This window comes from Podarcis muralis, chromosome 16 (genome assembly GCF_964188315.1).
Source record: "Podarcis muralis chromosome 16, rPodMur119.hap1.1, whole genome shotgun sequence".
Classification (NCBI taxonomy): domain Eukaryota; kingdom Metazoa; phylum Chordata; class Lepidosauria; order Squamata; family Lacertidae; genus Podarcis; species Podarcis muralis.
The window spans coordinates 34,597,771-34,613,941 of record NC_135670.1 but is presented as its reverse complement, the minus strand read 5'-3'; the positions used below and the strand labels follow the sequence as shown (position 1 = coordinate 34,613,941).

Genomic DNA, 16,171 nt, shown 5'->3' with positions numbered 1-16,171 from the left:
TATCATCTATCTATCTATATCTATCACCTATCTATCTCTATCTATCTATCTATCTATCTATCTATCTATCTATCTATCTATCCTATCTATCATCATCTATCTATCATCTATCTATCTAGCTATCTATCATCTATCTATCTATCTATCTATCTATCTATCTATCTATCTATCATCTATCATCTATCTATCTATCATCTTTATGTATGCGTATTCGTGATTGAAATGGTGCAGTAATGTTGGAGTGCCCTGCACTAGTGAATCATCTGAGGACCGAGACGCAAAACCAGAGATCTGTTAATGTGCAGCAAAATTCTTCCAGCGTGTCAATGTCTTAGGAGCTGCTTCTGATGGCCAGAAGCCTCATAGCACTTCCACCTCTCCTTCCAGCAAGCCCCAAACCCAGTTCCAAACTGCTTCTTGCATTGCTTCCATCACAGACAGGAACACTGGCTCCTGAAAGTCTGTCAGCCTGTCAGGTAGGAAGCCTTGAGGCTACACATAAACTAATCCATTCACACATCCTTAAAACGATGCTTTAAATCTATATTGACTCTAGAACCTGCTGTCAATAAGGGTGTGTTTGAGACACATTTGAACACTCCGCCCTTAAGTAGGTTATCCATGACTTTCCCTCCTGCCCCAGGTGAATGAAGATGGAAGTGGCGATGAGATATTGGGAAACACCTGTCCCCAACATTATTGGGCAGGTGTGGATATACCCCTCCCCAAATTATGGGGCCACTTACACCTGTTTCCAAATGGACAAACTGTAGGGTAATGCAGAATCAATGTGCAACGAACTTTTTTTTTTTTTGAATGAAGCTAGTTTCTCAAGAAACACACACACACACACACACACAGAGAGAGAGAGAGAGAGAGAGAGAGAGAGAGAGAGAGAGAGAGAGAGAGAGAGAAATGTGATGGATCTAGACTGTGTGTCTCTGTTTTCTAGAATAAAATGTAGTGTCTCTGCAGGATCTCACCTTCCCCCAAAAAGGGATTCTTTGCTCAAGAGTGGAGCAGAAAATAATAAGGAAAAAACAGTTGTGTAGCAAAAGGGGGAAAGTCTGTTTTCCTAGCAAGAAAGGAGGCTTTTTCTTGTTCAAAGGAGGTGTACAAAAATGGAAGTCCATATTCGCATCCTGCTTTTATGAACATCCCTTCTGAGCTTGGAAATGGTCACAGAGACTTCTGTTCTGCATGTTCTGCACCAGCAATTTGTTCTTCCTTTGTAGCCAGCTAGATGGCTCTGCTTATCGATGCATGAAGCCCTATGATCCTGTATGCTTCAGGATATACGCTTTGCAGAGCCCCTCGGCACTTTGACTGTCACCTTCTAACCTCTTTGCTTGTGCTTCGTATGACTTACGACAAACAAGCTTATATGATAGTAGAGGACTGAATTGCATGAGGAGCAGGACTCACTGCATGTGCTACATTGCTGGAGGGCACCACAATGGACCACAAGGAAGGGATTGGGCACCTGAATGCTCCTTGCATTAAAAAGAAAAGAAAACTGCTGCACAAAAAAAACAGTTATTGTTTCTCCTAAGCATGCTTCCCCTGACCAAAAGTCTGCTCCAGCACACTCTTTTTTATGTTCTTAATGTCTCATGTACAGATGAATCTATCCTACACTGGTGTGTGTGTGTGTGTGTGTGTGTGTGTGTCATTTGGTGCCATTTACGTGAACCAACTTATAGTACAATATGAGCTAAATTAGATTTCCCATCTTTCTTATCTATCCCTGTTAGTTTGCAGAGGGAGCTTGTAATAATTGGACCAAAATGCAACAAATTCAAGCATGTGGAAGTTTGCACATATTTAAGTTACCCCTTAAAAAGCGGAGACATCACCTTGCCAACAAAGGTCCGTATAGTTAAAGCTATGGTTTTCCCAGTAGTGATGTATGGAAGTGAGAGCTGGACCATGAAGAAGGCTGATTGCCGAAGAATTGATGCTTTTGAATTATGATGCTGGAGGAGACTCTTGAGAGTCCCATGGACTGCAAGAAGATCAAACGCATCCATTCTGAAGGAAATCAGCCCTGAGTGCTCACTGGAAGGACAGATCGTGAAGCTGAGGCTCCAATACTTTGGCCACCTCATGAGAAGAGAAGACTCCCTGGAAAAGACCCTGATGTTGGGAAAGATGGAGGGCACAAGGAGAAGGGGACGACAGAGGATGAGAGGGTTGGACAGTGTTCTCGAATCTACCAGCATGAGTTTGACCAAACTGCGGGAGGCAGTGGAAGACAGAAGTGCCTGGCGTGCTCTGGTCCATGGGGTCACGAAGAGTCGGACATGACTAAACGACTAAACAACAACAACAAGTTACCCCAAAGGAGGCTATAGTCAGAAATAACAGCAGCATCTCTCTAATCATCAATATAGGCTTAAAATGAAACAACTCTCCACTTATGAATTTGTGTGTCGTTCTAGTTGGAAAGGGCTAAACTGATTGAGGGATGCCTTTATGGCTGAACATTGGTTTGTTTTCCCATGAAAAAAGTTTGACTCCTTGAGGTCTGCCAAGGACTTTCATTTGGAGGGGTTGAAAGTGCAGCTGCATTCCTTTGCTTCGCAAAAACAATTTTGCTATGATACACAATGAAAAATACAGCCCACCTGATCCTGGTTATGTTCTTTCCAGATTCTTGTTTTGAAATTAAAGAGTTATTTGGAATGGTTATGTAATCATGCAATAATTGCTGTACTTCTGTATCAAATCACTTTTTAAAAAAGAAAGAGCTAAGTTAAATAAATGGAATTCTCCTAAAGTGCTTTTCCTCCAGTAGATTGCAGACACAATATGTGTAAATTTATATCAATTGCTATACTTAAGAGAACATGATATCAGGCTCTGTCTCATGGCTAATCTTCTTGTACAAAGAAAAAACAAAGATTCCAACTGAGAAAATTTTGGGGAAATGTTAAATTTAGAAGTGTTTGAGCGATGTAGGGTGGATTGCTCACTGGGAGCCAGGGAAAGCATGATCTTTGAGAGCAACATCTGAAACAATTGTCTACGGGGGAGGAATCCACTCAGTCCACTTTTTGAAACAGATTGGCTTGATTTCATGTTCCAGAACTTGTTTGCAGATCGAAATAAAACCGTTTATGCAGCTCTCCCATTTTTGCAGTGTAGTTTTGGTCCCATAACTGCATAAAATATTTTACATTTTGCACATAAATGCATATGTAAATACATATTGTATATTTTTTTTAAATGTGCTTTTAAGGAGAAAATTGCCTTGAAATGCATTGAAAAATGTGTGGTTAAATAAATGTTTTAACCTGTTTCCCCCCAGTATAACCACACAAGATGTCCCATGCAATAAACACACCCCTGCCCCTCATGACAACAAGATACAGAGATCAGACAAATATATCCCACCACAAGTGAATGTGCACTGCCTGAGTTTGCATGTTGGCCACTCACTGCTTCCACAGTGGGCAACAATTGTGGCCCCTCATGCTCCACCGTCACCCCTTGCAGCCAGAGCACATTCACTCGCCGGCCATTGGTGGGGGAATTCCCCTTGGCCGGCGTGATTGAGGGGCTGTCTTCCCACCAAAGAGGGCAGCTTCCAACAGGCCAATCAGAGGCTCTGCTTGGAAGGAGTGCCTTGCTGAATGGCTGGGCATATTACCTTCTATTGAGTCAGACCCATCGTTCTATCTATCTTGGGATATCTGGCCATCAACTGGCTCAGTATAGTCTATTCCAGACATGTCCAACTGGTCAAATCTACAGGTAGATTCCCAGAGGATCATGGTTGATCATGGGATCCTTATTGATCGTGGGATTAACTGAATTGGGCAATGAATCTATCCGCCTCCCTCTCCTCTTGCTCTGTGTCATGTGGGCGGTCGTTTGGCATCTGCTGCTGGCGATTGGGGATGCAATAGTTGGCTTTAGGGCTGCATGACTTTCTAAGCAGTGTATTGTTTGGCGAGCAAGTTATGGCATCTCCCATTAAAATAAGCTCAACAACTCTGGACAATCCTCCCCCCCAAAAGCTCAACAAACAACTCTGGGCAATCCTCCCTTCCACCCACCCACTCCACGCACTCTCCTCCTCCCTCCAATGACAATGGGTAGATCACTGCTAGTTTTTTTATACTGGGAATAGATCACAGCCTCTTGGGAGTTGGATGTGCCTGGTCTATTCCAACTGGAAGCAGTTCTTGGGGGTTTCAGCCAAGGGCCATCTCCAGCCTTACCTGGAGATGCTGAAGTTTGAAACTGGGACCTTGTGCATGAAAAGCAGATACTGTTCCACTATGCCATGTCCCTCCTTTGAGCATCCCAATGCAAGCCAGTCCCTTGGGTTGACTTTGGATGCCATCCAAAGTCTCCAAAAGGAACTTTTTGGGGCGCCAGCCAACATCTTGTCTCTACCCATGGTAGACTCCAGTGTGTCCTGGTTATCCTTTTGTTTACATGTCTTCTTTCTTTCCTTTCAGACTGCTCCCCAATACAGCCAAGTCATGAACGAAAGCAACCAAGTGAACTTTTACTGTGCCTTTTTGGATTACAGGTGCGTGACGTAGTTCTGTATTTGATCAGAGGACTGAGTCCTTTAAATAAATAAAAATGGCTACAGTACCAGAGAATTACTTTTCCCCACCCTCCCCTCAGTGTTAGGTTCATGGGAACAGTCAAAACAATGAAATCATGGGCAATAAAATGAAGACGGATTACTCGCCCCATTACTAAACTAAGTAAAGGGATTTCTTACTCACATCTGGATTTTAAAAAAGGGAAGCTGGAACACATTTCTGAACGATAAAGCCCACCATACGGATTAGAATGCTAATCATCCTTTGGAACAGTTCTCCAGCATCCGTTCCCACATTGAGATTGAAATTCAGGACAAAACTGATCATGTATTCAGAAGGCCAGCCATTGTTGTTCAAGGGAAGCTGTGCAAGTTACATCTCTCTCTCCCCCCCCCCCCCAGCCTAAAGAAAGTTCTTTTAGCTTGATTGACAAGTTATCCCCTTCCTGTGAATTTTTTCCTCCTTTCGGTGCCACTCAAAATGTAGCTAAAGGGTGGTTAAAATTTAAAATCGTTGTAGCCCTGTGACCTTCTAGTAAAGAGTGGGTAACAAATGAGATAAGCATGATGACAATGATGATAATAAAGGATAATAGAGCAACAAATGATGGAAGTCTTCAGTTTGAATAACACTGCTAAGATAATTTTATTCTGTTTATTATTTTTAAAGCCAGTTTTATTGCTGTTTTAATTGCATATGTTATACCAGTTTATGTAAACTGCTTAGATACAGTATGTTTGATAAAGCAATACAAAAATCTGGCATAATAGTAGTAGTAGTAGTAGTAGTAGTAGTAGTAGTAGTAGTAGTAATGATAAATAATAATTAATAAACCACCATACATGGCCTTAGGCAGGCCATTTTCTATCCATCTCAGTCTTCCCTCCTGCTTTCTGCAATATGGGGAGATAATGCAATTTGCTTAATAAGGTTGTTGTAAGCAGGGGCGGAGGAAGGGGGGACCAGTGGGGGTGGGCCACCCCAGGTGTCACCACTGAGGGGGGTGACAAAATGCCAGGTGGCACTCACCACAAGGCCTGCAGCATGCTCGAGCCACGCATCTCTCCCGGGAGTGACACGGTGGCATGGGTGCCCGCAGGCTCCGCGCTGCCCCAAAAAGTCCGTCCGCCACCTCCCCCTCAGCTGTAGGGCGGCTGAGTGGGAGGAGGCAGGCAGACTCCTCAGAGGCCCCACAGAGCATCCTGCCCTGGCTGGCCCTGCCCCTGCAGGTGGCTGGCCCTGCCCCTGGGTGCAGGGCACGTGCGCCATCCCAGGCACATCGGCTTGCTCCGCCGCTGGTTGTAAGTAAGGGTTGCAGTTACATAATGCAGGTGTAGCACGTTGCATAACTGAAAGCTTGATCCAAATGAAGTATTATTAACATTATCATTGTCACATTTCCCTGGAGTGTATCTTGGCCGGACTGGCACCAGGTCTGAGGTGCTCAGGCCTTGCCAAAAGGCTTACCTGGCTGTGGTTGCAGCACTCCAAGCTACTGCTGGGTTACCCTTTACATTTCCCACAGTGCCCCAGAAAGCTGCTAGCTAAGCGTAGTCACCCCAGCCCATATGTGTCTACTCAGCCACTTAGATCTGTGGGACAGGCACTTTTAGAAGTGCCACAAAATGTTCGTTCTGCACTTGGAAGAAACCGTTCTTCCACTGTGGCAGCACCGACACTTCGGAACTCCACGCCTATTGATATTAGGCAGGTGCCTTCTCTACATTGTTTTCAGTGCCTGCTAAAAACTTTTTTGGTTCCAGCAAGCCTACCCAGGCATGTAATTTTAGACCATAATTTTGACCCTTGATTTTTGGTAGGTCATTTAAAAAGGATGATCTTATATTTTCCAATGTAACTTGTTTTTAACGGTTGTTGTTGTTGTTGATGCTGCTGTTAGTAATTTTAATTTAATATTTTAGACCGTCTGTTGAAAACTGCTTAGAGGTCTTTTGTTTTAGTAAGCGGTATATTAATTTTGTTAAACAAATAAATGGTGGGGAATTGAAAGGGTTGCCAACCAGCTGCCTCTCACGGCTCGTGGGGGATAAGGCTGTGTCCCACCCCTTACTGCTGGCGGCAGTATTCCTCTCAATGCCAATTCCTAGGTTCTTTTGGCCAGTCATTCAGCAGCTGATTGCATTACACCCGGAGAGCAATCCTTCAACAACAGTGGTGCACAATTAGTTCAATTGTTAATTTGCATATTCAGTCCTCAGCAAAGAGTAACGTATGTGTACCATTAGCATAGCATATGGCGGATGCTGAGCTTTGTTTTGCAGTGCTTTAAGGGGGCTGATTTACACAGTCAAGAAAGCTTTCTTCTTACCCCAGAGTTGGCTTTCTGACAGCAGGGCCTGCTTAGGTATAGTGGGAATTGCAGCATGTTTGAGCTGCACCTTCACGCCAGCGGATTGTTGCTGACTCCCTCTTTCCTGTGATATAAAGTCCAAAGGCACACAGTACAGTGGTACCTTGGGTTACAGATGCTTCAGGACCAGGTGCGCAGCCTGGGAGTCATTTTGGACTCACAGCTGTCCATGGAGGTGCAGGTCAATTCTGTGTGCAGGGCAGCTGTCTACCAGCTCCATCTGGTATGCAGGCTGAGACCCTACCTGCCCATGGACTGTCTTGCCAGAGTGGTGCATGCTCTAGTTATCTCTCGCTTGGATTACTGCAATGTGCTTTATGTGGGGTTACCTTTGAAGGTGAACCGGAAATTACAACTAATCCAGAATGTGGCAACTAGACTGGTGACTGGGAGTGGCCACCAAGACCACATAACACTGGTCTTGAAAGACCAACACTGGCTCCCAGTACGTTTCTGAGCACAATTCAAAGTGTTGGTACTGACCTTTAAAGCCCTAAATGACCTCGGCCCAGTATACCTGAAGGAACGTCTCCACCCCCATCGTTCAGCCTGGACACTGAGGTCCAGAGCCGAGGGCCTTCTGGTGGTTCACTCACTGCAAGAAGCCAAGTTACAAGGAACCAGGCAGAGGGCCTTCTCGGTAGTGGCACCTGCCCTGTGGAATGTCCTCCCACCAGATGTCAAAGAGATGAACAACAACCAGACTTTTAGATGACATCTGAGGGCAGCCCTGTTTAGGGAAGCTTTTAATGTTTAACAGACCACTGTATTTTAATACTTTGTTGGAAGCTGCCCAGGGTGGCTGGGGAGACCCAGCCACATGGGTGGGGTATAAATTATTATTATTATTACAGACGCTTCACGTTACAGACTCCACTAGCCCAGAAATATTACCACGGGTTAAGAACTTTGCTTCAGGAGGAGAACAGAAATCGTGTGGTGGCGGCATGGTGGCAGCGGGAGGCCCCATTAGCTAAAGTGGTGCTTCAGGTTAAGAACAGTTTCAGGTTAAGAACAGACCTCTAGAACGAATTAAGTTATTAACCCAAGGTACCACCTTCATGAAGCTAAGCCAAATTTCTTCTCTGCTTCAATGGGATGCCACTTGGGAACTGAGTATCAGGTGATGGGAAAGACCCCACTCTTCCCGAGACCTTGAAGAGCTGCTGCCAGTCGGAGTAGACATTAGTGGTCCAGATGGGCCAAGAATTTGGCCTGGCATAGGACAGTGTCCTGTGCTCCAAGGTGAATTGACTTCTATGGAAGCAAGGTAGGCTATCAGATTGGCCACAGGACGCTGGACCAAGATGGATCAGTAGCCTAGGGTTGCCATACATCTGGAAAATGGCAACCCTACATTAGACTGATTCAGCAGGCTCTCCATAGCTTCAGCCACCTGCAGGGTCCTCTAGCTTCAGCCACCTGTAGCAACCGCTGACCACTACAGGGACATAGAGTGTTATTTGCCTGTGTATCTCACTAAGAATGTAAGAACAGCCCCGGTGGATCAGACCAAAGGTCCATCCCATTCAGCATCCTGTTCTCGCAGTATCCAGCCAGATGTCTTGGGGGAACCCTGAAGGAGGACCCGGGTGCAACACCCTCCCCACTTGCAATTCCCAGTAACTGGTAATCAGAGGCAGGAGCTCACCCCGTCGCATGGATTCAAACTGCCAACCTTCCGATTGGCAAGCCCAAGAGGCTCAATGGTTTAGACTAAGCATAGGCAAACTCCGGCCCTCCAGATGTTTTGGGACTACAACTCCCATCATCCCTGACCACTGGTCCTGTTAGCTAGGGATGATGGGAGTTGTAGTCCTAAAACATCTGGAGGGCCGGAGTTTGCCTATGTCTGGTTTAGACCACAGCGCCTAGCAGTTCAAAAGCACACCAGTGCAAGTAGATGAATAGGCACCAGTGCGGCGGGAAGGCAAATGGCATTTCCATGCACTCTGGCTTCCACCATGGTGTCCCGTTGTGCCAGAAGTGGTTTAGTCATGCTGGCCACATGACCCGGAAAGCTGTCTGCGGACAAACGCCGGCTCCCTCGGCCTGAAAAGCGAGATGAGTCAACCCCATAGTCGCCTTTGACTGGACCTAACCTCCCAGGGGTCCTTTACCTTTTTACCTAATTAGAAGCACATTGGAGGTAGAACATGACCAGCATGGCCAGCAGCCAACGAGCCACTGATATTCTTATACTACATGAATTAGGAGGCAAATGTGTCGACCAGTCAGCTTAGATATCTTTTAAATTCAGGTTATATGTCCTTTGGGGGGTGGGGGTGGGGGGGTGGGTTCCTTGCTGTGCTGCAATAACAGGTTTAGGTTGCCAACGCACACACACCCTGTTCTGTCCTTCTGCGGTTGGTCCCCCCCCTTTTTTTCTTTTGGGGCAGTTTTAATGATGGAAAGTTACCCTGGGATGCTTTGCCTTCCTTTCTTCGGAGAGCTCTGCAGGGGCCGATCTCTTCCAATTTAAAAAGCTCGTTTCCTTTTGAAACTTCAGCAGTGAGCTCACCTGCATATTTATGACAGACTCCTGTTGTGCTCACTTTATGAGGCAACTTTTGATAGAGGTGTATAAAATTATGCATGGTTTGGAGAAGGTGGATAGGAGAAGTATCCCCCCCCCCCCCCCCCGCTTTCTCATAATACTAGGGCATATCCAATGAATGTTTGACGACTCACGACAGACAATAAGAAGTACATCTTTACACAGGAGGGATGCGGGTGGCACTGTGGTCTAAACCACAGAGCCTAGGGCTTGTCACTCGGAAGGTCGGCGGTTCGAATCCCCATGACAGGGTGAGCTCCCATTGCTCGGTCCCTGCTCCTGCCAACCTAGCAGTTTGAAAGCACGTCGAAGTGCAAGTAGATAAATAGGTACCGCTCCGGCGGGAAGGTAAACGGCGTTTCCGTGCTCTGCTCTGGTTCGCCAGGAGTGGCTTAGTCATGCTGACCACATGACCCGGAAGCTGTACTCCAGCTCCTTTGGCCAATAAAGCGGGATGAGCACCGCAACCCCAGAGTCATCAGCGACTGGACCTAACGGTCAGGGGTCCCTTTACCTTTACTTTACACAGGAAATAGTTGAACTATGGAATTGGCTTCATGAGAAGTGGTGATGGCCACTCACTTAGATGGCTTTAAAAGAGGATCAGGCAGTTTCATGGAGGGCAAGGCTATCAGTGGCTACTAGCCACAATGGCAATGGCCTGCTTCTGCTATTGGAGGCAGCGCACCTCTGAATGCCAGTCGCCAGGAATCACAAGTGGGGAGAGCGCTGTTGCACTCTGGCTCTGCTTGCCATGGGCATCTGGTTGGCTAATGTGAGAATAGAGTGTTAGTCTCTAGATGGGTCCTTGGCCCGATCCACCAGGATTATTATTTTTTATGAAACACATGTTCTGGGCTGTATCCATTGTTATTCATATTCTGAACACACCTGTTGAAATTAATGAACATGACTAACTTGGGTCCATTAATTACAATAGGTCTACTTAGTTGGATGCAAGTTTCTCTTTCTTTTTGGATTTGAGTAAAGAATCAAATGTGCACTAAACTTTAGGCTGCTGGCATTTACAGAACAATTTATTACAATTTTGCCTTATGATCGAATGAGCTTTACGGATGTACAGTCGAGGAGATGTACATCTGTCTATATTAACTGCTCCGAGACTGTAGAATGAAGGCAAGGATAGAGTTGCTGTGCAACTGCAATTATACCAGAATGCAATTGCTGTAGCTGCTTTGTGCAGTTGTAATTGCTGTAGGATGATCTCACCTGAAAAATGCATAGCTTCCCTTTCTTCGTGGGCTGTAGAAGGGGTTGCAAAACTCACATCTTTTCAACTGGGCTGGATTATCCATGAGTTTTCTTGCTGGAACGCCATTTTATCTTCTGTGCTTTGTTTTATATTGTGTTTTAATCCAGTGTTCTTCAACCTTGAATCCCCAGATGTTGTTGGACAGCAGATCCCATCACCCATGACTTTTGGCTAAGCTGTTTGGGGATTATTGTAGTTATAGTCCAATAACATCTGTAAATGCAAGATTGAAGAGCACTGTTTTCAAACTGCTTGTATGCGGGGGGAAAGGAGAACTTCAGGAGCTATCTTATACTGAGCCAGACTATTGGCCCATCAAACATAGTACTATCCATACTGACTGGTGGAAGCTCTTAAAGGCTTCAGACACGGTTTTCCCCTGGTCCTCATTGGAGGTGTGAAGCATTGACCCAAAGACCTTTTGTGTGCAAAGCATGCACTAAATGCTCATCCCCTTACTGTTTGTGATAGCCTTTCAAACTACTCTTTTTAGAAAGCTATTGGATCCCACCACTACACTTTTTCTGAAATTAGGAGGAGTCAAGAGGTGGGGTGTGAGGATTTCGTTATATCTTTTCCCCACCCATGCATCATAATTCAAGCAGTGGTGGGTGGCGCTGTGGTCTAAACCACTGAGCTTCTTGGGCTTGTCAGTCAGAAGGTCAGCAGTTTGAATCCCCACGATGGGGTGAGCTCCCGTTGCTCTGTTCCAGCTCCTGCCAACTTAGCAGTTTGAAAGCACACCAGCAGGGGCGGAGCTTCATGCTCAGACACTTGGGGGGGGAGCAGGTGGGGGCAGGGCTGGCACGCGTCCCGGGGGTGTGGCACACCACCCGCAGGGGCATGGCATGCATCCTGGGGGTGTGGATTATGCTGCTGGGGGTGGTGCGCTCCCCCTGCACTCCTCTTCCTCTGCCAGTGCATACCAGTGCAAGTGGATAAATAAGTACCTCTGCGGCAGGAAGGTAAACGGTGTTTCCGTGAGGTCTGGCACTCGTCACGGTGTCCCATTGCACCAGAAGTGGTCTAGTCCTGCTGGCCACATGACCCAGAAAGCTGTCTGTGGACATACACTGCCTCCCTCTGCCTGAAAAGCAAAATGAGCACCGCAACCCCATAGTCACCTTTGACTGGACTTAACCGTCCAGGGGTCCTTTACCTTTATCTTAATTCAAGCAGTGGTTTTAAAAACTTAGATTAGATTTTATAAGTGATCTCAAACCTTGGAAAGGCAGTGCAGAAACGTTTTAAAGTAAATAACATGGACACCTATTCTTATGCACTTTATAGCAACGGAAGTGGTGTTTGGTCTAATGAAGGCTGCGTGCGTGATGAAGGGGATTCCAACTATTCGGTCTGTTTGTGTAACCATCTCACAAACTTTGCCATTTTGATGCAAGTTGTACCACTCAAGGTAAGGATTTTCTTTTTCCCTTGGGCAATTTATATGAAACATTGTGTGTGTGTGTGTGTGTGTGTGTGTGTGTGTGTGTGTGTGTGTGTTAAAACATTTTGCTATTGAATCTTTGTTTACATTGTATGGCTCTTATTGAAATTTGGTTGGTCCTTCCACATCCCCATTTTCAAGGTCTGTTTGCAGGGGTGGAAACATGTAAAATAAATAAATTAAGGGGGGGAATAAAACAAACAAATAAATTGTGGCACTTTAAAAGACTAAGAAATTTATTGTGACATAGATAGTCTTTGCTGTTTTGCAGGAAGAGACTGATCCCCCCCCCCCCCGGAAATAAATATAAAAGAATATACAGAATATTTCCTCCCAAGGTTCAGTTTATCTAGGAAAAATAATGTTAGACTTCTGCCACATGAACAAATTATTGAGAAATAATAGGCATACATTGTGTTTGTGACTTTTGAATGCTATCCCACATGGAAAGGAACCCAACTTGAATGAAGAAAGCTAGCACACCAGGCTGAAGGCTCTATTTAACCTTGATGCACTGTTCCTACAAACAGTGAGCTTTTTTACTCAGGGGATGATTCAGAACTGCAATTCCCAATCTACCACCTAAGTTGGTCCAGTTCATAATTCTACCTCCTCCTCCTGCTTATTGTGACATGAATTTTCGCAGAGGAGATGTGATTCTTCCCATGTTGGCGGTAGGCTTGACCTAATCTCATGAGGTTGATGTTGAGTGGCATTGTTAGATGGGAAGACCTCTGGTTCAACAAGGAAAATAATTGGCAACACCGACTCCAAGTAGGTTATGCAAGAGCCTGAGATGAAATATTTCAACATTGTGCAACCAAGACAACTGGGAATCCAACTCCCGGTGTTGCTTGCCAAAGACCTTGAAGCTGATTGGACTCATTAAGGAGGACGACAGTTACAATTAACAGGGAAAGCTGCAAGTGTGAGTAGAAAGATTTCCCCTCCCTGCCAGGGACCGTAAAGTACTGGTTTTGCATTTGACTTCTCTCTCGCTGTGTGTGTTTCTCTCCACAGTTCCAGCCCAGTGCATCTCCACTGCCAATGTTTGCATAGTTCCCCAAATTTGTTTTACTCAGGGGGTGGTATTGTGTTTTTTATTATTATTGCAAACACAGCCCCCACAGTGATGAATCTTCCATCCCTTCTTTAACACACTGGCCATAATACTATAAACATGGATTTGCAGCAGGCATAGGCAAACCTGGCCCTCCAGATGTTCTGGGACTACAACTCCCATCATCCCTAGCTAACAGGACCAGTGGTCAGGGATGATGGGAGTTGTAGTCCCAAAAACATCTGGAGGGCCGAGTTTGCATATGCCTGATTCACAGCCATGAGCCACAGGGCTGGCTCTATTATTAGGCAGAGTGAGATGGGTGTCTCAGGTGGCTGACACAGGGAGTGGTAGCAAAGCACTTTAGGACAGAGCTGTATGTGCCGTGAAGCCTGCCATAAACCTTTGCTGGCCTGGTGTTTTCAGCTGCAGAGGGATGCTGTTTAGGGTGCTAAGTGGTGAGGAATGATGGGAGTTGTATTCCAGCAACATCTGGAGGGCCACAGGTCCCCCATCTCTGATTTAGAAGATCACTAAAGGTGCTTCCTCAGTGGCTAGAACATATTGCTGAAGCGAGTGGTGGCTGGCCTAGTAGACACATCTATCAGTCACTGGGGCAAAGGATATCAGGATTCTGCTGTGTGTATATGGGTTTGTTGTTGTTTAGTCGTTTAGTCGTGTCTGACTCTTCGTAACCCCATGGACCAGAGCATGCCAGGCACTTCTGTCTTCCACTGCCTCTCACAGTTTGGTCAGACTCATGTTTGTAGCTTCGAGAACACTGTCCAACCATCTCGTCCTCTGTTGTCCCCTTCTCCTTGTGCCCTCCATCTTTCCCAACATCAGGGTCTTTTCCAGGGAGTCTTCTCTTCTCATGAGGTGGCCAAAGTATTGGAGCCTCAGCTTCACGACCTGTCCTTCCAGTGAACACTCAGGGCTGATTTCCTTAAGAATGGATATGTTTGATCTTCTTGCAGTCCATGGGACTCTCAAGAGTCTCCTCCAGCACCATAATTCAAAAGCATCAATTCTTCAGCGATCAGCCTTCTTTATGGTCCAGCTCTCACTTCCATACATCACTACTGGGAAAACCATGGCTTTAACTATATGGACCTTTGTTGGTAAGGTGATGTCTCTGCTTTTTAAGATGCTGTCTAGGTTTGTCATTGCTTTTCTCCTAAGAAGCAGTCTTTTAATTTCGTGACTGCTGTCACCATCTGCAGTGATCATGGAGCCCAAGAAAGTAAAATCTCTCACTGCCTCCATTTCTTCCCCTTCTATTTGCCAGGAGGTGATGGGACCAGTGACCATCATCTTCGTTTTTTTGATGTTGAGCTTCAGACCATATTTTGCTCTCTCCTCTTTCACCCTCAAAAAAAGCTTCTTTAATTCCTCCTCACTTTCTGCCATCAAGGTTGTGTCATCTGCATATCTGAGGTTGTTGATATTTCTTCCGGCAATCTTAATTCCGATTTGGGATTCATCCAGCCCAGCCTTTAGCATTATGAATTCTGCATATAAGTTAAATAAGCAGGGAGACAATATACAGCCTTGCCGTACTCCTTTCCCAATTTTGTATATGGGTAGAGAGCGCCTTAAATCCCAGCTAGCAGGCCAGTGTGCCAGTCTATAAGTCAGTTTGAGGTCACGAGGTTCCCAATTCAGGTCACTGAGTGCGTGCGCGCGCGCACACACAAACACGTATATTGCCTGGAAGCTGATCTGATGTGCTCCAAGAAGTGTACTCATAGCAAATCAAGCAGTGGTGCAATAAATATGCCCGTGACTTGTGAGCCCTGCACTCAGGAAAGCAGGAGTGGGGACATATGTTTTTTTCTGCCAAGGCCAGTGGTGACTGGTGAGACGCAATGAGCGGAAGCCAACAGGAGGTGGCACCAGAACCAATGACAAGGCAGAGCCAACTAATTCTAGCTTTGACCCCATCTTCCTCCCTGCCATGCCCTCCAAGGGCAACTGGGACTAACGCGGATGGAGCTGGCAGGCTGTGTCACCCCCGGTAAAGGTTAAGGTAAAGGGACCCCTGACCATTAGGTCCAGTTGTGCCCGACTCTGGGGTTGTGGCGCTCATCTCTCTTTATTGGCCGAGAGAGCCAGCGTACAGCTTCCGGGTCATGTGGCCAGCATGACTAAGCCGCTTCTGGCAAACCAGAGCAGTGCATGGAAACACAGTTTACCTTCCCACTGGAGCGGTACCTATTTATCTACTTGCACTTTGATGTACAAGTTGGCAGGAGCAAGGACTGGGGAACGGGAGCTCACCCCGTCGCTGAGATTCAAACCGCCGACCTTCTGATCGGCAAGTCCTAGGCTCCGTGGTTTAATCCACAGTGCCACCCACGTCCCTGGCACCCCCTGGACTGGTTGTAAATAAGTAAGTTGCTGCTGGCAAAGAACAGCCTGAGCTTGGAGGGGCTCCAGGCTAATGGCCCAGCCTTCAGTTGCTTATTGGTCAAGGGCCATTTTTAGGCATCTCTTGAGAGTGATGGGGACGGCTGAAACCAATGGCTGCAATTCAACTGTTTTTAATATTGAATTTAAATTGTTGCAAGCTGCCCTGGGACCTGATAGTGAAGGGCAGGTAATAAATTTAACAAATCAGCAATAAAGGATCAGAGCAAAAAGTTGGCATGGCCACCCCTTCTCTTCCCTCCTCCCCCTGCTTTCTGTCCCCACTAAGCAATCTACTCAGGGAGGAAGAGATTGCTCTTGCAAGAGATCTGAACTGATTGCTTGCAGAAGGTTTTGCATAGCTCCTCCCAGTGGTGGGCCTTGGGGTCTCAAATTTCAGCGGCATTGTGGGCAAAGCCAAGGTTTGGTGCCCCCCCCCCAGGCCTCTCACACTCCATTCTAAATAATAGTTGTGGCGCCCCCTGTGGC

The 16,171-nt window shown here is 46.2% G+C and overlaps 1 protein-coding gene across 2 annotated transcripts in view; it reads left to right on the top strand.

The window, feature by feature from the left end:
* Positions 1–16,171, top strand: part of ADGRD1 (adhesion G protein-coupled receptor D1) — a 272,664-nt gene that overhangs the window by 112,902 nt on the left and 143,591 nt on the right. For both annotated transcript variants that reach the window (XM_028710563.2, XM_028710564.2), the window contains 2 exons: positions 4,470–4,543; positions 12,057–12,180. In XM_028710563.2, coding sequence (XP_028566396.2) covers positions 4,470–4,543; positions 12,057–12,180 — 198 coding nt within the window. The remainder of the gene's footprint in view (positions 1–4,469; positions 4,544–12,056; positions 12,181–16,171) is intronic.